This window comes from Phyllobates terribilis, unplaced genomic scaffold (assembly GCF_046119375.1).
Source record: "Phyllobates terribilis strain yellow unplaced genomic scaffold, ASM4611937v1 Scaffold_1__5_contigs__length_1240528914, whole genome shotgun sequence".
NCBI classification, from domain to species: domain Eukaryota; kingdom Metazoa; phylum Chordata; class Amphibia; order Anura; family Dendrobatidae; genus Phyllobates; species Phyllobates terribilis.
In genome coordinates, this window is record NW_027362761.1 from 103,688,776 (window position 1) to 103,710,990 (window position 22,215).

The 22,215-nt window shown below is 39.7% G+C and overlaps 1 protein-coding gene across 9 annotated transcripts in view; it reads right to left on the minus strand.

Moving 5' to 3' along the window:
• BNC2 (basonuclin zinc finger protein 2) overlaps positions 1-22,215 on the minus strand; it is an 858,290-nt gene that overhangs the window by 324,668 nt on the left and 511,407 nt on the right. Inside the window, exon 1 of one of the 9 annotated variants that reach the window (XM_073665418.1) lies at positions 14,664-15,101. The exons of the other annotated variants lie outside the window; for them this stretch is intronic. Within the exon in view, the coding sequence (XP_073521519.1) occupies positions 14,664-14,666 (3 nt within the window). The 5' untranslated portion in view covers positions 14,667-15,101. Of the gene's footprint in view, positions 1-14,663; positions 15,102-22,215 lie in introns of those variants that run through there. 9 annotated transcript variants of the gene reach the window in all.

Consider the following 22,215-nt stretch of genomic DNA (forward strand, 5'->3'; position numbering starts at 1 on the left):
TTAATAGTTGCAGAAATGGTGCAGAAAATCTGCAACATCAAAAACTCACCAAAAGCTCATGGTGGCAACACAGCCTTATGGTGTTTTCCCATCCCAAGTGTTCAAGCTCCAACTGATGAAAATAATGCACTGATCTAGGTTAAATACTGTTTTATGTTTATCTACATTTAGCACTGTGCTGCCATCATATGGTCATTCTGATCTGAATAGTACAAGTTTTATTTTTTCAGTTTATTTAAAAAAAGATACGGAAAAGTTTACAAGGAGATTAATGCTATATGTCCCATATATGTTTGGCACGTGTCTAAAAAGTGCTGCCCAAGACATGTTTAGCTTACTGTTCAGTGCCTGTTGTCCAGTGCAATCCATCTCTAGAAGCAGAAAGCGGATTGCAGAAAGTGGTGGTGGAACTCTCAATTCCTGCTCTCGTGTATGACAAATTGCATACAGACATACCAGATAGGTAGACTTTCAGTTCTGGACTGGTAAACTATCCAACATTGTCAAGCAGAAAGCATGCTAAGTGGCTGAATGCTAGTTCCAGCACCTAAAGTACTGGAAAAATGCTACTGTAGAGAAACTGCCAGCTCAAAAAATTGTGGATGTTAAGTTACAGAGAATGAGAATCATGACTGTTATTGGACATAATAGACTGGTATCAGAAGAAGTTGTAACTTGTTATGGAGTGTGAGATCAGCAGTAACTAAGTTTTACTCTAGTTTAGGGAAAAATTACAGATTTGCTTTAAAGAATTTGTAAATATGTAAATAATTTATTCATCTATATTTAATGATTATTTAATGTTAATTTCACCCTCTTTAGTTTTCCATATTTTATAGAGTAAAATAACAATGAATCAACGATAGATTCAACTGGAAACTAGCAAAATGTGTAAAAGGGTAAGGCTTTTTGTAAACATGGCGGCTGACCACAAAAATGCCCTTAAGTGTGACATCACAGTAGCTGGGATGCAATTATTTTCTGCAGCCTATGCTTAGAAAGAAAAAAAGAAAGTGGCCATGAATACAATGCTACTAGTAAATGGAGACCTCCATCCAGTAAGCAGCATCTGTGCTTGAGAGCAAGGTCGTTTCTTTGCTGTTCCAAGAAGACAGGGAGGGGAGTGAAAAAGGGGAGAGTTTTCCATCCAACTTAACAGAAACAAGGTCTGGGAGTGACACAGTCTTTAACAGTCTTTAACACTTAGTTATAGGCCACAAATGTAACGGTTCCTTCCATTCTCTTAACGCCATTCCATTTTAAATGCCTTTTTTGGCAAAGTACCCATTAGTGTGTGTGGCCTTTTCCAGCAGCTTCTGGTCTCTTAAAATTATAGGTCCTTCTTCTTCCTGCTATAAGCGACGGTATAACTATTACAGGGAGGAGGGAATGTGGAAACCTGTACAAAGCATAAAGTGAACTTCTAACCTAGAACAGTGTTCAAGAGCATAATGGCTGCCTAGCTGCCAGCAGCCTGCACAGATAAAAATATAACGGTACTTTCATATGTACTAAAGTACAACCATGGATTTCAATATGATCCAATATTTTTATTAATGGAACATTTCTTGTACATTGCTTCACTAACCCTGGATTCACTTTCACATGTCTTTTGTTCAATAGCAGGTGCTGGATTATTAGATCGTCCAAGAATTGTATACAATCCTCAACATTAAAATTGTCATGGAATTATGGAAATCACAGGATCATTAGACATGTTAATTATATGCAAATGTAAAAAAATGGTAACAGAGTTTTCAAAACATCTCAATTTATTCAAAATTTAGTAGGAGCACCACAAGCAGAAATACATGTATTTACACACCTTGGTATACTATCAGTGAGATTATTAATGGTTGTCTGAAAAATGCTCTGTCACACTGAATGCACTTGGGCAAGTGAATCATCAAGATCCGCTGCTGGCAGCTCCTTTTGCAATTGCCGATCAATGACGTTTCAGATGTTCTTGGTGGGAGAGAAGTCTGGAGATGATGCAGCATGTTTAGGCCACACAGACTGCTCACACTAGTAAAAGCAACATGAGGCCTGGCATTATCATGCTGAAAAATGGCTACTAGGACACTTTGGAGAAATGGCCATAATACTAGTTTCACAACCAAATCAATGTAACGTCGAGGTGTAAGTGAACATGGAATGAAAACTAGGGAATGGGTCCAGCTACTGTACATTATGCCATCCCGTACCATAATCCCAGGAGTAGGACTGATGTGACTTTTCCCTCATGAAAGTTTCTTCATCACGTTGCCCATATGATCTTCAGACCAATATCTGGATATCATTAGATCTACGACAAAAGCAGGACTCATTGCTGCAGAAGCTAGATCTTCATACCAGGCTCTATTGCTCCATTCCAGTCTCTGGTCTCTACCTGGAGACCACGTGAGCAACGCCATGAGGAGGCCTGTATGAGGGAATTTTCATGATTATGGTGTGGGGTGGCATAATGTACAGTAGCTGGACCCATCTAGTCTTCTTTCCAGGTATACTAACAGTTCGACATCACAGTGCTTTGGTTGTGGAATTGGTACAGCCATTTCTGTAAAGTGCCAGGAGACATTTTTCAACATGACTACATGAGGCCACACGTTGCTTGATCCTCTGTGAGAAGTCTACTGTAAATATTGTACTGTGCCCTGCAGCATCCCCTGACTTGTCTCCCATCGAGCACATCTGAGACGTCATTGGTCAGCAATTGCAAAGGAAGCTGCCAGCAGCAGATCTTGAGGATTTGTGTACCCAACAGCATTCAGCATGTCAGAACATTCCTCAGACAACTGTTAATACCCTCATTGATAGGATAGTAAGGCATATAAGTGTTGCTTATACTCAATACTGAAAATTGAGAATTTTTGGAAACCTTATTTCCATTTATTTTCAGCATTTTCATATCACTTACATGACTTTTCCTTCTTGGTGCTGTAATTTCAAAGTTGAGCAGTGTATAAACCACTTGATTATTGTCTTGGCTGTACATTCTAATATAAAAAAAAAACAGTGGCATGACAGCGTACATTGGAGACAGTTACTGTATCCATGGATATTGACGTGTGGAGGGGATTTAAAGGCTACATTCCCACATAGAATCTCCTATGAACATCTCCCGGAGCAGAGATGCCGCAGCGATATCTACAGCAGCATTTACAACAGGGAATATCACTGCAAAGAATTGGGCGTGGGATCGAACATTTCATTTATTGCACTGCATCTACACCCATAGCATATATTGACCAGCTGTGAATGTCAACTATTTATACTGTGGATATAAACTTTCATTCAATTTGATGACGGTGTAAAACACAACAAAATTTTGACAAGCAAACACGCAGCCGAAAATTCGCTGTAGTCTAAATCTGCAGCATGTCACTTCATGCTATTTTCACAGAATTTCACCCTTTGTAATACAGGTTGGAATGGGCTGCAAATCTGCAGCAAAATATATAACAAATCTGCATCATGTACATTTGAGCTCCTTAAAGGGGTTGTCCGATCCAAATCGATAAGTCTGCTGTCACTCTATGTGACTGTAGACTTAGGAATCCCTCTAGCGCACCCACTGAGCCGCGGACCGGAGGGTATGTATAAGTAATACATACCCCGGGCCAGTGGGCGTGGCCTCGCTTCCATACACTCTGGCTGGGAGTATGCATAACTCATACATACCCTCCAGTCCCCGCTCAGAAACCGTTGAATCCCCGCAGCTCACAGTGCGTGCGTTGTGGGGATTCATAAGTCTGCAGTCACACAGAGTGACTTTAGACTTATCAGTTTAGACCAGACAGCCCCTTTAAGAAGAGTGTATAACCAGTCCGGGTGCTGTCCGCATGTGCCATAGATCAGTGTTCCCCAACTCCAGTCCTCAAGGCCCACCAAAGATCAGTTTTTAAGGTTTTCCTTACTATTGCTCAGGTGATGGAATTATTGCCTGTGCAGGTGATGCAATTATCACCTGTGTAATACTAAGGAAATCCTGAAAACATGACCTGTTGGTGGGCCTTGAGGACTCGAGTTGGGGAATCCTACCATAGATCACACACAGAGATCACAATGAGTATGCCAGTGCACATGGCTGATTTTCCACATGAACCGATGGTCTACATGTAAAAACTAGCAGTATGTGCTATTCTGGTTCATTTTACATAACTGAATAACTTATACAATGTAAGGCTGGGGTCACACAGCCGTAGATTCTCTCATGCGAGAAAATTGGGCCGATTATGCTAATGTCACTTGGATTAAACTCAGAGTTTGAGCCGAGTGTCATCTTACTGTGAACTGATTCTCTCAGATGAGAGTATCATATCACAGGTGAGGAGAAGACGGAGAACTTCATTTCTCCATCTTCTCCATTGTCTGAGTCCGCATATGTCGGACTGCACTCGGATGACATCCATGAGTCAAAAAAAATTAGAAAAAAATCCCAGATGTGCACTGTAACATAATATAACATTGGGCCAAGTGCTATCTGATAAATCATCGGGTTATTATACGCTGGTGTGAGAGAGCCTTAACTGCAACTCTGGCACGTCTGTCCACACTTGTCTGTTTTTCAATATGGCCATCTGAACGCAGTCTTATGCATATTTCAATGTAGATTTATTGTAATTTTTTGTAACAGCGCTTCCGTCCGCGTGGTTGTACCGTTACAATTTCTCCACACAACCCCCAAAAATTGTTCTCAGTGATTCTTGATGGAGGTAGAGCAATGTTTAAATGCATTTATTTGTGTAATCGTTTTTAATGTCCAAGGCACCAATGTAAAGATGGCCAAAATTCCATCCAACATCAGCAGTTGCATCCAAATAACTTAAACCACATGGCTGTAAGTGGCATTATGATGTGACAATGACTGTCAGCTTTCCTGTTAATTTAATTGCTTAAATGTTTTTACTGAGCAATGATGTAATAACATAAAAATAAAAATTGCTGCCCTGATTTCATTAATCCTGTATGAATGATCCGTGAGATATCCTTCATCCAGAAGTACAGGGAAAAGAGAAAGTGTCCATGAGCAATACATTAGTGATCGCTTCCTATGGTGATAACTGTCACTCAGGAGCTCTGATAACCCTTTGTTTTATTGTGAGCAAAAATGTAACAAACAGGAAACTTCTGTTATGTTAGGTAAAAAAGGAAAGTCCTCTGTAAAAAGACAGTATGAGTAAGCATCAGAACAGCAGCCAAGGGTCAGCTCCGAGCCGCTTCTCTGCAACGTTTCTCAGGCACCATTACATGTTTTTAGGTCCTACTGACCAGCACAGAGACGCCCTTGTACAATTCTCTGACTGCTCAAGTTAAAGGGGAAGTCTTCAATTTGTCACATTTAGTCGAAGTAGATTTAAAATTCACCATGAAAGTGGAGTTATAAAAATATAATTAATTACAGTGAAACCTATAAAAAAAAAAAAAAAAAACTTTTTGAAAAGACTATCCAGCCCATCCACATCATTTAGACCAGTGTTTCCCAAACTCCAGTCCTCATGGCCCCCCACAGGTCATGTTTTCAGGATTTCCATAGTATAGCACAGGTGAGAGAATTCCTGATGCCTTTATGATACTTCAATCACATGTGTAATACTAAGGAAATCCTGAAAACATGACCTCTGGGGTCCGTGAGGACTGGAGTTTTGGAAACACTGATCTAGACCATCCTTATCCAGACCATCCTTATCCAGACCACATACTAATGCAAATTTGAGGGGTCATCTCAAAGAGGCCGTATTTTTGCACTTTAATATATGGCTTTTAGGGATATCATGCTACTAGGGCTCCGGCCATGTTGCTGCTCTCTCTACATTCACAGCACACTGTCTGCCACACACTGAGGGGCATACACTGCAGCTGCGTCCCCCTCTCTTCCTTCCTCTCTCTATATATGGTTCATTATATTGCTGTCGATTTTCGTGACTGTAATATTTTGACCATTGACAAGGAGCCACAGGAAAAAGTGAAACTAAAAGCTAATGAGTTATGCTTTGAATTCATTTTTGGTTTTATGTTTATTATACCCTCCTATTTTACCTCTATGTAGTTTCCTTTCCTGGAACCTTATCTGGCATTGACTTCCTATCAGACAAATGACTTCCAAAAGTAGCTCAAAGTGATCACTTTGTAACAGATACAAGTGATTCTTTTTTAGTCTTCCTTCCTATATATTTCTATATTCCTATATTCATTTGATGAATTATGGGAAAGTTAAACCAGAAAAGCATAAATTAAAATCAATTAATTAATTAATTAACTAAAATAAATCACTAGTCAACGTTTGGGCATGATCATACATACATTTACAATTGTCCAAGTGTGACGTTAAATAAACAATAGATGACCTATACATACGGTGGATCAGTGGTTAATACTACTTCTTTGCAATGCTGGGGTCCTGGGTTCAAACCCCACCAAGGATAACATCTGCAAGGAGTTTGCATGTTCTCCCCGTGTTTGCGTGGGTTCACTCCGGGTACTCCAAAGACTTACTGATATGGAATTTAGATTGTGATGACAATGATGATGTTTGTAAAGCAATGTGGAATAAGATGGTGCTATATAAGCAAAGAATAATGAATGAATAACATGGGTCATCAATATGAGATCAGTGGAGGCTCACAGCTAGCTCCCCAACAAATCAGCAGATCAGCAGGGGTGGTGAGTGTTGTACCTCCACCAATTTCATACTGGTGGCCTATCCTGGTGGATAGATCATCCCCTTTAATCACACTACTAAAATCTACCTGTATAGCTCAGGCCTAACTTAGTCCCTCATACTGTCCAAATGCTTTAACTACTACTTATTCTGTGCTGTGCGCAGTCTAATCCGTCCTTGGAAACATTACGCTCAAAGACTTCAGTGGCGTTCATTGTTCCGAACATTTCCTTTAAAAGTCATTTTTCTTGAATCTTCTCAATAGCTTCCACTCCTTCTGTCTTGAAAGCACAGCCCCCACCCCATCTTCTCCTCTACTCACCCCTGCATACTCAGACATACACTCAAAGGTTTGATGTCACACACTGTCACATTCCAGCAGCCCAAGTAAGACTCTCCCACAGAATATAGTTACTTTGTCGTGGACAAGGTTAAATCTAATCCTTATACACTATATAAACCTGGATTACCACTTTTTCTATAGAAGTCGCCTGCTACTCGTACCTGTTCATAATTGCTGCATTCAGTTGATCGAGCCGACATAAGGAAAAGTCATAGGATACAGATGTGTAAGTGAATTTGGCAATTAACTGTTTGGTGCAAACTGGTAAGTCATTGAGTTTTGGTAAGTAACCAAAGTCCTGGGGAAACTAAAACATATAATGGTGGTCAAATAATAAAAGTCAGCCTCTGGGGAAAAATGCTATGTGTAGCACAATGACTCAGTGAGATATATAACTTTTTCCATATCGAGTAATACACAAATTTCATGTAAAGCCTATACCACCTACCCACCCCATAAAGCAGCCTTTGGTCTATTCATTAATCAAGAAAGGCCGGATGCCAGGGGCAGCAAACTAGGCAATTACCCGCGCGGCCCCCGCAAATTAACGAAGCAATTTTTTTAATACTTGTACGCAGCAGATGAAAAGGGTGATCAGCAGCTGGTGCTGATTTGGGGGTCCACTGGGTTTAAAGGTCAAAGTGTCTCCAATCTTCTACTAACCTTAAAGTTACTGTAGATAACTCTCCCTTTTTGTTTTTTTTGCAGGTCAGATTATTAAAGGTTTGAACGATGTGAATGGACAATTAGCTGTGTCATTTCACCACACAATACAATATAGGATGAGCATAGTGAAATGCAAATAAATGGCATACAAATATACATTGTCATCAAATGTATAACAACGTAGCTCATTTCACATCAATGGTTAAAAAAGTGTAATTTACCTCTTTTAAAGGGAACCTGTCACCCCAATAAATGCTATTTAGCACCAGATGTAGGGTTACTCGGCATGTAATCTATATATAAATCCTTAATAAATGCTTACTGGAGCAGCCACTACAGGGAGAAAATGAAATGAAGTTTTATTCTCCCTGCAGCCGCTTGCTTCCAGTCATCAGAGCATTGCAGGGATCTGTTACAACTACCTGGCACTATAATAATAATAATAATAATAATAATAATAGTTTATTTTTATAGCGCCAACATATTCCGCAGCACTTTACAAATTTTAGGGGGACTTATACAGACAATACAGAATAAGCATATCTCATATCGAACGGAGTGAGGGCCCTGCTCGCGAGCTTACAGTCTATGAGGAAGTGGGGGAGACACAAAAGGTAAAAAGTACATATATTGTATAATGCAGCCTTGATATACTGAATAGGATAAATAATTCTCACTATACAGTGAGAATGCTGTAATCACTCCCCTGCACTTTGATTGACAGGCCGTTCTGCAGCGTGTGTGTGCAGAGTGTGTATGCGGGGCAGGCTGCCAATCAATGATTCAAGGAATGATTGCAGGGCACTCACTTTATAGTAAAAGGAGACTGCAAAAGCTCCCTGCTCCGTCACGATGACAGGAAGCCGAACTTTTAGTAAACTAGTTACACAAGATTTAAACGCGATTTACCTGCATATTACCCTATACCTGAAGGTAAAGAGTGTTTCTGGAGGTGACAGATTCCCTTTAAGAGCTCATTCAGATGTTAGATTTTTCCACGGACTCGTAGACTTGCATTGTCAATTTTGACCTTACACTCGGATCAAAATCGGACATGTCTCTGCAATTTTATGTGGAATGAAAGCTCAGTCCATGAAAAATCATAAACATGTAAACCGCCCATTCACTATTAAAGCTACGACTGCTGTGAAAAACACACATAGCACTCGTACGCAAAAAACTTGACATGTGAATGAGGCCTTATAGAGGAAAATTAAAAAGATTATTTTTTACAACAATTGCTTTCAGTTTTTGAACATTTCATTTTTCCTGAACAACCAATAAATCAGGGGTGGGGAACCTTTCTACTGATAGGCCCATTTGGATATTTATACCATCCTTCGGGGGCCGTACAAATCACTTTCTAACTCCACCCATAAAGTACGTCCTGGCGCTGGTGTCAGGACGTAATATTTCATTGTATGCGCCTCAGCGTTCAGTAGTGAACACTACGTGTGCGTGCTCACTGAGCAAGAAGAAAGTAATGGGTCGGCGGCTGTCAAAACCCAGCTGCTCGCCCAAGCACTGCGGGCAATTTACCCAGGGGCCAGATAAAAGGTCATCGAGGGCCATAAATGACTCACTGAGGTTCCCCACCCCTGCTTTAAGCCAAGATAACTAAAAAAAAATGCTGGACAGAAAATTAAAAGATTGGAAGACAATTTCAAGTATTTTTTTTTCCTTTGTTGTAATGTACTTTTAATTTGCCCACGGCAGGTAGGCTGCAGCGGCTGTCAGGAGGGAGCACATACGCTCTACAAGAGTCATGGGTCCTCCTACATCTGTACCACTCCCTTGCATCACTCGGCCACAAATCAGTTCAGGATGCCTTGCACATTAGAAAGTGCTACTTCATCCCATTTCTGCTTTTAGGTATTTTTTCATACTGTGTAAGACCCCTTTCAGCTTTATTGCCTGATAGGTGTATATAGCCCTGCAATGGTGCAGATGCCCAGTCCACACAACTGTCCTCTTTGTAGCTTCAGCACAATATGTCACTCTGAAGCAGGATTCTGTTCTGCTGCTGACGTCTGGGATTTGTACACACAATCTATCGATAATAAAAGCTTTATCACTGGGATAATATTAGTGTGATAAAAGTAAAAAGAAAGGGAATCTTCAAAACTGCAAAATATGAAGAAATTGTGCCTTTAAAGTGTCCCCTTAAGAGACTCTAAGGTTCAGAGCACAGCTATAAATCTCCGAGGAATCAAAGCAGTGTGAGAAAATGCTATTTACTCCTTGTTTTGTGTAAATTCAGCAGAAACAAGCGACGTTACTGTCTTATTATTGAACCTAGCAGCATCCTTAAAGCTGGCGCATCATTTGACAAGGTAAAAGCACATTTAAATTATTTCTAGGATTCCACGGTATCATCTCTTACAAGCCCACCACAATACAATCAGCATTCTGCAGAACACCTGCCTAGTTCTGGGATCATTTATTGACAAAGTGGGACGCAGGAGATCATAGTAGATCAGGGTAAGGGCTGATGCACATGACTGGATTTTTGGTCTGATGGCGGTCCGACAAAACATAGGATCACACTTGGACATATGTAATGCTATGGGGTCGTGCATATGTCCGAGCCGATCCAAGGATCCGCTATTCAGCTTGCACTCAGTCATGCAAGTCAATGAGTTTGTGGAAAACATCGGACGGCACTCAGATGACATCTGAGTGCAGTCCGATTTTCACGAACTGACACAATGGAGAAGATGGAGATTTTTTTTTTCCACCTTCTCCTCATTCGAGAGAACCAGGTCCCGCTATGATCACACTCTAATCAAACTCTGATCAGAGTGTGATTAGCATAATCAACCCAAATCTCTCAGATGAGAGAAAATACACTGGTGTGACCCTAGCCTAAAGGGCTGCCATTGGAAAATCACCGGTGACTAATCAATGTGTGATTTTTGGGATTTCAATCCCAAAGTGCCAATCATCAGGACTAAAAGACCACAGCTCCTGTTTATCCAGGCACAGTGTCTTGTCCGAATATAGGGCACTCCAGCTCAGTCGCAGGTCAGATCCCTACTGATGGCCTATGCAAAGGATGAGCCATTATATTTTTTTTGCTAAGTAATTCCCATTCCACAGGTTTATCCAGGATATGAGTATGAGGACCTGTACTCATCCCGGGGTAAGAGCGCCATCTTGTTTGGACCATTATAAAGATATGGTGCACAAATGTGGCTTTCTCCATTCATTTCTATGAGAGGTGAAAAATAGCTGATCAAGCATACATTGGATTTTTAGTGGTGCAGGGCTTTAAGTAACAAAAAATTATGTTCATATATCACTTCTTATGAGGACTGTAGAAAATATCCCAAAAATGAACTTTTCACACATTAGTTAATATTAAAAACCACAGAGCAGCCAGTATAGTATATGGGTTAATTGCTCTATCACTAGACATGCCTGATATACAAGATATCTTGGGATGTTAAATTATATTAGCTCAATTATATCCCCCTTCTTTGCCCAATCCACCAGTTAAAAAGATAAAACCTGGTTTGTTCTTTGAAAATCAGTGATGATGCTAATGAATGTCTCCGGATTGTACGCTGCTAGAACTAGCCATAAATCACCATTTTGCAGCTTGAGCTGATAGCTCATTCAGTTTACAACTTCCATAAACCCTGTCAATATAACTGTGGGGAAAAGCAAACCATCATAAACAGGGCACTAATCAGACTGTTATATTCATCCGACAAAACCATCTTCTTTTTATAGTTATAAATAAATTAGTCATCATTTCACTGACAGCGTTCTACTTAATTCTATGAAGAGCCGCTGCCAGCCCCTCTATGGTGGGCAGAGAGAAAGATATTGAGAACCTTACCATGTCGCACGCAAGCTTCTCCTATCATAAAAATGCCCAAAATCATATATATTAAGGATTTCACAAACTGCAAGTAGCAAATATATACTCATTTTAAGAGATCTGTTTCTTCTAAAAAAATTTCCCTAAACCTTCAAGCATTTTTCACATCCGCAGCATGGCAATTTCTGTAGCGTCTTTGCACCGTTTTTCAACCATTTAAAAAAGCAAGTAAAAAGGCATAAAAAAACGGCGGCAAAAAATGCACGTTGCTTACGCAGCATTTTTCCTGACAACAATGTTTTTTTTGCAGCAGAAAAATCTGCAGCAAATACTAAACATGTGCTTATACCCTTATACCTGATGCGATTCAACATTTTATTTCACTCAAGAAAACTTTGAAAAAAGATTACACAGACATTCTGGCAAAGATTTTCATAGTAAGCACACTGGCTTCATCAGGTCTAAGAAATCTATTAAAAATCTATGTAGTTGGTACTATGAAAACTGGTGACAGGCTCGCTTTAAGGAGGAAGAGCATTACAATGCCAAGAATGCATATTCAGGTGTTACATAGACAGAGCAATTCAGACACATACCTTAGGGGATTGTTATTTATGCAGTTTTCATATGGTTACGGAGTCACTGACTTCTATATTTTGATTTTTCTGAATATCTTCTGTTGAAAAATATTTCCTAATGCAAATGAACTCATTTTGCTATTATTTTAAGTCATCATTAGAATTCTTCAAACATAATCCATATATTATGTTACATGTTCTGTTTTAGATTAGATGGGTTGGCTGTCATTGTTTAAAGTTTTGTTTGTTTTGAGTCTGTGGTTGTAGTAAATATAAAAGGTGTCTCTTTTCCATGTAATAAAAGATGATACTGTTGCCTATATTACTCTCTGCTTGTTAATTATAGCGTGGTAAAATCTATACTGTATATAGTAGCATTGTTGTCCTGTTTATCCAAATAACCACGTATAGAGCTAGTATTGTCAATACCTTGTTAGGACAATGAGAGTACAAGGCACAGTAACCGCAAACTGTACTTTTGTAATATGAGTGTCCCCAGATGAGAGCACAAAGGAGAGAGGAAGGAAAGAAAGAGAGAGAGAGAAAGAGAGAAAGAAAGAGAGAAAGAAAGAAAGAAAGAAAGAAAGAGCAAGGGAGGAGGAAAAAGGAAATAAGAGAGGAAGGAAAGAAGGAAGGGAGGAAAAGAAAAAGAAAAGGAGGAAGAAAGAAAGAATGAAAAAGAGTAAAAGAAGCAGAGAGAAAGAAAGAAAAAAGACAAAAGAAAGAAGGAAGGGCAAAAGACAGAGGGAATAAAAGATACTGAGGAAGAATGAATTAAAGAAAGTAATAAGAAAGAAAGAGGGAAAGAGTGAAAGAAAGAATGAGTGAAAGAAAACAGAGAGAAAGAAAAAAGAAGAAAAAAGAAAGAACGTAAGGAAGGAACGAAAGAAGGAAGAAAATTAGGAAGAAAAATAAAAACAGAAAAGGAGGGAGAAAGAAAGAAAGAGGGAAGGAAGGATAAAAAAGATAATGAGGTAGAAAGAAGGAGAGAATAGAAGGAAGTTTAAATAGAAAAATGTATTTATTGTATTTCCATGGCCGTTGAGATTCAGTCCTATCCTTGCCTTTCTGTAAAAGTTATATGAAGGCTTGCAACAGGTAGTCCCATACAAGATGCTGTGCCTTCCATCCAGCCAGCATGTCAGCCGCCTCTTTCCCCATGTGCAGCACATATCTGTAACCCATCGTCTTCCCTTTTCTTTCTTTTGTCACAAGAACATATATATAAATGGCCATAGAAATATGTGAGGTAAGACTAATAGTCATATATATTACTAGAAGGGTAGCCTCACCTGTGATAAAACTACATACAAAATGAGGGAATTGCACAGATTGCTTAATGTATTCTTATATATGCTCTTACACAACATATTCTGCTCCCTTTTCCAGCTGTATTCCTCTGATACTAAGCTGGCAAGGCTGCAGAAATGTCACCAATTCCCAGCCATTGCCCTGTGAATCCGTCAGCAGCCTACAGTGCCTCTATTGATGAGCCACCGGGGTGGTTACAGGGAAGAGTAAGGCTATGTGCACACATCAAGTATTTGGTGCAGAAATTTCAGCATCATTTTTGCATCTCTTGGCAGGAAATACGAGCCTTCTTACACCATTTTTGATTCGTTTTTTACCTGGGTTTTTGGTGCAGATTTTTCCCCACTCCTTAGTATGGGTGAAATCTGCAGCAAAAATGCTGAAGGAATTGACATTCTGCAGATTTACATCTGCAAGGAAAAAATAAGCAATGTGTGAAAGAGACTTCAGGAGCCTCATTCACTCTGCTAGTACTAGGAAAGCCTTCAGGTTTTGTATCAAATCTATGCAGAAAAAAAATGCAACCAATCTGCAAGGTGTGCACAGGCCCTAAAGGTTCCCAATGCTTTGTTGCTTTATTATTGGGGAGCTGTTCTCTTATCCACTCTTTATTGAGGAAGTACTATTTAAGCCTTTCCATAAAACATTACTATTAGCGGATGGAAGGAATACAATTTTCAATTTTAGAATTTTTTATAGATCCAAAAAAGTGAAGATTTTTGCTCTGGAAACCCTAAAACAACGACAATGTAGTCACTTTCATAGCACGGATCATATATATATATTTTTTTCGCAATACCCTGCCCATCTGTGACCGTAAAAGTTACTAACTATACGGGTAATAGAGGATTTTATCTAGAGAGCTGCAGGAAAGGGTTAAATTGAGGTCCCACTAACACACCGGTCCCGGGGAGTTAGCGCACATCAGATTTACTAGGTTTTAATTCAGCTACACAACATCTGCTTTTAGAAGATTTAACACCTTCTGTGCCAAGGCTCTGCCCAGGGTACCACACCATTTTCATTAGCCTGCACTCATAAAAAAACAAAAAAAAAAAGAATTCTTCAAAGCTGTCAGGAGAACATCTGGAAACGGAGAGGTTAACCCTTCACGCCACAACAAGATCAGTGATGCCAATGAAGTAGAAAGATGGTTAAGGAAATTGTAAAGCGAGCAGTCAGTGCCTTCCCCCTCCATGCCACAGCCCTCCCCCTCCCGTAAAATTAATAGAATATGCAAGAAGGTATGAAGGGAGTATTAGTGGTAACATACAGTACCATGAGCTGCTCTGGCCTCTCAGTCAGTGCGGAACAGTTAACAGATTTCACTTCTGGCCTTCGTGCACAGTGCAAAAAAAAATAAAAAATAATAAATATATTAAAGAGGAGGGAGAGGGACACCGAAAAAAAAAATCTCTGGCAGTTTAAACAAGGAGGAAAAGTCAGCTTTCTCCGCTCTGGCGCATTCCTTTCCCTGTGTCTCCCAACCTCTTTTGCGTGTGTCCTGTCATATTTTCTTCAGCTGTTAATTGTCTGGGCTTGCGAGAAAACAGTCAAAGTTTAAGGGAACGAAAAAAAAACGTAAAAGAAAAAAATGCTTGTAAGTGACTGTCACAGCGGATCAGACTCACGTTGGATGGTCATTTTTTCCAAGGGAAGTGTTCCTCTCATAGTTCCTGAGTGTCTCAGTCATGTCTCCCTCCCTCCTGGCTGCCCTAAACCCTCCCTTCCCTCAATGTGCTCACCCCTCCTCCATCATGTGCATATAGAGCCCCTGATACACACTCCTCACCTCCTCCTCCCTTATAGCCATGATCTACTAGTGGCAAGAAAAGCTTCATGTGACTTGGACTCATAGCACTTGAGCATATCCCCAGTTTAACCTGAAAGGAATGTTTGCTTCATACATCATCTCCCCAGTGCTACATAGTGTCCCTGCCATGCTGAGCTGGAGCGCATGGAAAACATGGCTTTACGGGAAAAACAATCTATTCCAACCTTTCCCCAGAAACATTCGTGCTCCCTGGCTCAACCTCTGACCTGTGCTAGCATTGTGACAGGCTTGTGACTGCCTGTGTCACTTCATGGCTTGCAGTCCTCAGGGCAGGCTCAGAAGAGAAAGAAGAATCAGTCATTTTCTACTCAGCTGATGGGGAATCTTAACCCCGCATAAGACCTTCCTTACAGATGCTTTAGTAGCTGAACAAACACCGTCCTGGCACACAACACCTCTTTTCTTAGCTCCAATCGCTCGCTTTTCTGGAGTAAAAGTTATTTGCTTTGGGTGAATAATCATATCAAAGGGTTAATGGGAAAGGGTTTAGGGCTGTTCCTTATGTACAACCTCTGTTAGCAGTTTAAGAAATGATTAAAGAGCATTTCCCATAAAAGAAATAAAGCGCATGTAGATATAGGTCATCAAGCTACTTTTCCTCATTTCAGTAGCTAAGAAAACTGGATGACGCACAATTTGTTCTTAGAATCCAGAACCTGTTGAGTGAAGCAGTAATTTATCAATTTATTCATTTTATTTATATAGCGCCATCATATTCCACAGCACTTTACAGACAATATCATCACTGTCCCCATTGGGCTCATAATGTAGATTCCCTATCAGTATGTCTTTGGAGTGTGGGAGGAAACCGGAGATCCCGGAGGAAACCCACAGAAACACGGGGAGAACATACAAACTCCTTGCAGATGTTGTTCTTGGTGGGATTTGAGTCCAGGGCCCCAACTCTGCAAGGCTACAGTGTTTTCCTCATGCCCCCCTTTTTTATTTAATTATTTTACTCCATAATGTAGCGCCATTAATTCCACAGCGCTTTACAGACATTATTAACACTGTCCCCATTGGGGCTCACAATCTACATTCTCTATCAGTATGTCTGTGGAGTGTGGGAGGAAACCGGAGAACCCGGAGGAAACCCACACAAACACGGGGAGAACATACAAACTCCTTTCACGTATTACTGTATAAAGGCAATAGGAAAATCGGGTAATAACATTTGTGAAAATATAAAGGCGGCCATATTGGTCATCAGCTTTTATGCAAAGAAGAAGGTAAAATAGTTAGAATTATTGTTAATAATGCCCGAGCATGTAATAATGATGACTTATGTGAGTACTACAGATCAGCTCCTATATAAATGAATAGGAGCTAATAATTGCTGATTGATGAGTGTGCCTTGGGTTGGACTTCCACTGATCCTTCGGGAAGGTCATCAATATTACAACCCATTTAATGGCTTAAATGAGGTTTTATGTATTGTCAAGAGGTGGTGCCAGGTTTATAATGGACTTCCACAGCAATATGTAATGCTATTACACTGCACAACGCCCTATAGTACACCGCATGCTCCCAAATGCCAATCTAGATTCATTGCAAATCAACTACATAGTCAGAAACAAGAACTTTTCATCGAATTTCCTAATAGTCACATAGTCCGGCTCCAGAAAAATCCAGGTAAAGACAAACTCACTTCATTTTATTATAGTAACACGGAATGATTTCAGGTGAAGCGGTCGCCCACACATCAGACTGTCACATTTGGTACAATTATTACACATGACTTAGTGATCCAAATGCATTTAGTCATCAAAAGTGAGTGTTCTGCATCAAATCCAAATCACTTACTTAAAAAAGTCTCCCGACTATAGTTTTTAATAAAAAATCTGTATCTGTGTCTACAAAGTCATGGTCAAGCAGTAGGGACCCAGCATCATCCAAAAAACTAGGATGCCTGAATGTAGGTAGCATTATCTTAATAACTTGTCACCAGTAGCGTAACTTGATGCTCGTGGGTCCAAATTCAAAATCTCCAAAAAAGACCTTCAATTATCATGGGTCTACAAGTAATGGTCTTCTCGCATCTTTTGGGCCTCTCAAACTTCCAGGTATGGGTGCAACCAGAATGCATGCACCCACTGTAGTTAGATCCCTGCTTGTCACATTAGATTATCTCACTTAAAGGGGTTGTCCATGTTATCTCTATTTTAACAGTTGTGTTGAGGACATTCTTTTTTGCACCCATTAAGTATTAGAGGTTCTCCTCCTTCCTTACAGACTGCACAGTTCTCCTGCTGGCTGTTGTTGATGGAGCATGTGACCAGACCTAATATGTGACCAGACATAATATGTGAGCAGACATAATATGTGTTGGCTGAAAGATCTTCTACAGTAGTTGTCAATAAAAATGCCTGACCTCTTCATTAATATGCTCAGCAGAACAAGCCCGATAATGCTCTCATTGAGGGTAGGTAGAGCAGCTGACAAACACCTCTAGAACCAATTATCTTGAGAAAAACAATAAAACTGGTCAGGAAAATCCAACCTAAGGATCTGTAAGTCTGAATACACATTCAATAACGATTTGGTAAACAATATATCTAGTGTCTATCGGCCTTACAAAAAGTAACTATAAAATAGTTACTAAACTTTCATTTATTTTTTAATAATTTTGTCCAGCATGGAAACAGCAAATCACAATTAAAGAAGTTGTCCACTACTTTATATGAACCCCCCAATGTATCCCCCCAGGGCCCAGAAGTGTTTTTGTAAATACCTTGCTGTACCTTTTCTGCCTCTGAGCGGCGCTATCGGTGGCTGCTCAGAGGCATCATGTGACCCGTCACTGATGTCACGTCAAGTGAGGCGTGACATCAGTGACGTGCTCCCCACGGTGGACTCTGGGCTGTGGGTGGGGTTACCCAGCACGTCACACTCAGCATCCACTGCGCACTTTCCCAGTGAATGAGGAGAGGGAGAGCACGCGGTGGATGTCGGGTGTGACGTGCTTGGTAACCCCACCCACAACCCAGCAGCCACCGTGGAACGCAGAAGTGATTCCCCCTGCTGCAGCCGGAACTTGACGTGACTGTAGCGGATGTCAGAGCCGGCTGCAGCCGGGGGTCATGTGATGCCTGTGAGCGGCCAGTGATAGCGCCGCTCACAGGCAGAAAAGGCACCACAAGGTATTTAGAGAAACACTTATGGGCCCTGGGGAAATACATTGGGGGATCATATAAAGTAGTGGACAACCCCTTTAATGTATGTCCACAAGCATCATGTTCTTATTTTGTCCCCTTTCCCCCAGTGAGACATATAGGGTTCTTCTGGGGGCAAAGCCAATGCTTCCATTAAAATATGGGGCAGGGAGGGTCTGTCTATTGGTACAAATTACAGACATTAGTTATCTTACTGGAGTCTAAGGAAATTAAAAGTCATTTACATGTATTTTTTTAAAAAAATGAAGACATAAACCCTAATAAAGTGATTTGCAAGTTTCATAACTTTCCATGTTGAAAAAAATACTTAAAAAAATAAAAGTTTAGTTACTCTTTATGAGAAGATATCATTGCTTGCATAAACAAGAAAAAAGTATACACGATAAAAAAGGTTTCAGTATTACTAAATATACAGTTGGAGGCTAAGTCTGCAAGTTTAAAGTTATAGAAACACTGGCTACACTACCTGGATGTGAAAATAAGAGGAAGCTGTCACCAGATTCCTGAGGAAGCAAGTTGATAAAACACTCCCGGGACTGCAAAAGACATGCAATAAGATTTGATTGCAGCAGGCTCTGAGTTTTCAGTTTGTACAATAAGTCAATAATGGTACTGACATTCTCCATGCTCTAACTTCAAAATGTAAATATCTACTGACCCCAAATCACAAAAAAAGTCGGCACTAATTCTCAAACCAAATAAATAAACCACTAAGGTATTGGGGTTCTGTTCTGTGGAGCAATGAATGAAAACAAAAAAAATGGGGTCTATAAATCAGTAATATGTCTGATGGAGGAATAATGAAGAATACACTGAAAATAACAACCTGCCTGCATGAAGCATGATGGTGGTTCAGTGGTGATCTAGGGCTGTTTTGCTTCCTCTAGCACTAGAAACCTGCAGTGTTTGGAGAACAAGATGGATTCAATCAAGTACCAGTAAATCCTAGGAGAAAACTTTCTGTGAAGAAGCTGAACCTTGGGCATCATTAAACCTCATAACAGGACAATGATCCCAAAATCCACCAAAACTTAATTTCAAAAGAAGTCCTGCAAGATTCTGGAGTGTCTGTCACAGTCATTTGACTTGAACCCCATAGAAAATATTTGGTGAAATTTGAAGAAGGTGGTTGCAGCAGTGTCTGATGTCTACTTACATGTATTTTATAAGTCAAGGAGAAGAAGAGTAGCATGATTAAGTAGCCATGCAAGGGTGCTGCTATATTCATTGTAGTTTATGAGAGAAGAAAACTTATGAAAAGTTTCAGCAGCCCACATTAATAACAATGGAGGGGTGCTTAATAATATAAAAATGATAGAACAAAAGCGGTCTGGATGCATTATCTCTTCTTTTCTGGATCGTGAACAGGAGAGAAAGGTACCTCAAACCTTCTAGTAGGTGGGAGTCCTAAAAAGTGAACTAGCACCTAATACATATTTATGACATATTTTTTCAATATTTAATAAATGTCTCAGAGTACAAGTTTTATTGTGGCCTATGGGGATGGATACATTTGACAATGTGGACTTCAGACCAAAGCCAAAAAAGGTTGTGCAACCCTTCTTTAAAAAGGATCTGTCACATCACCAGGTCAGAAGTGACCAGTTTTTGCTCTTATTTTATTTTCACTACTCACCTGAGTTTTTTTTGTAGTTGTTGTTTTTTAAATCTCTCATGAGGTTCCAGAGATATGGGCCTGTTCACTTAGTGATGATTTTTATAGTCTTTACTAAGGGAGCGTAGTTCTTGGAATCCTCAGGTGCTTATCCTTAGGCTGCTCTGCATTATTACCTGGTGCGCCATAAAAATGAACACTAAATAAAAAGTCTCATATCTTTAAAATAAAATAAAATAAAAACACAGGATACACAGCGGACCAGCACAAATAACATAAAAACAAAAATTGGCCAATTTTGATTTGGTCACAGTTTATTCTGAAAAAATATCAAGTTATCCCTGTACATTGGCACATAACTTGCTGACTGCTGGTGGTCAGAGCACTGGATGTTAAAAACAGGGCTCTGCAGCCCCCATTCTTGAATGGAGCAGATGTGCACATGCTCTGCTCATTGTCTATAGGAATTTTGGAGAAAGCCCTATTTCTAGCAGTCCTTTATACGAAGCATGAAGCTGTGGTCGAGCATACGCAGCTCCTCTCCATTCAGAAGTGAGCACTGTAGAGTTCTTGTGATTGCTGGGGGTCCTAGTTGTTGGACCTCCAGCAATCAGCAAGTTATGTTATCCTCCACCTTTGGATAGGGGACAATTTTCCTATTTTGGGAATAATACTTTAATGAATATAATTTAAAACTGGATGTCATATAGAGTTTTTATTTGTATGTATGTTACATATACAATATATATATATTATGTATTTAAATATAAAAAATCATTGGTTTTGTTCTGCGTTGACATAACATCTGCCCAGGACATTCCCTGAAATCTTTAAATATCACAAAAATATGCAAATGATGTCATTCTCAATCTTCTTATTACCTGTACTACATGAAAGAGGTAATAGACAAATAATGTATCATGGTAAAAAGCTAGGCTAAGCAAGATGTGGCGCTGCGTGTGTGGCCAAGGCAGCAGGAAGTAAAACTAGTGAGGGAAAAAAAGACAGTTCTCTATAACACAGCCCTGGAACAGGCAGCTGGCCTGACATGCTAATTCAGCGCTTTAACAAATCAATGCCACTCGAAAGAAAAAAAGTACAATGCGAGTCCTCACTGGGGTGGATGTCAAGGGACCGAGAAAATGCATCTTCAAGTATTTCACATTAGGAGCGAATAATGTGTTAATTTATAACTCCTCGCCCTATACACTCAGATTATCCATCTGTGTCAGCTGTCGGACTACTTAAATTTATCAACAAATAAATAAACCAGGAGAGGACGCCGGGTGGGGCTTCCTGGGGTAAGGGCGACTAATGGATAATGAGGCGTACGCACTATTTTAGTTAATATTACCCTCGTTGGAATGGACTGTTGTGACATTTTCGGTTTTAATCATAATTAAGTTTTAGTTTTGCCAATTCAGTCAGCAGCTCCTGAAAATCAAGACTTGCTGAGGTGGTGTGGCTGATTGCATCGGGAACCATCCGTCAAAGGTGACAGAGAAAAGGTTGAATCAGCAAGAACTGCTGTCACTGAAATTTACATTGGGTGCCTTAACAAAGTCCCAGTGAAAACATACAAGATGTGAATTGGCGTTAACCCTCGCTATGTTCAGTGTGACCAAAGACGTTGAAGATATTTGTAATTTCCCTTGGGTCTTTCTGTTGTGTAACCAGGATAGCTTATTGGAATCTCACTTGATAGAAGCTTTAGCCAAGATATCAGATGTCCCCCGATATGTACAAAGGAAAAGGCAACAAATTGCTGCAGAACGCTGAGGTCTGAACTACTGACACAAAATCCTGCAACGTTAGAGATCTATCTATCTATCTATCTATCTATTATCTATCTATATATCTATCTATCATCTATCTATCTATCTATTATCTATCATCTATCTATCTATCTATTATCTATCATCTATCTATCTATCTATTATCTATCTATCTATCTATCTATTATCCATCATCTATCTATTTATCTATTATCTATCTATCTATCTATCTATCATCTATCTATTTATCTATTATCTATCTATCTATCTATCTATTATCTATCATCTATCTATCTATCTATCTATCTATCCCATATCTATCTATCTATTATCTATCTATCTATCTATCTATCTATTATCTATCATCTATCTATCTATTATCTATCTATTTATCTATTATCTATCTATTTATCTATCATCTATCTATCTATCT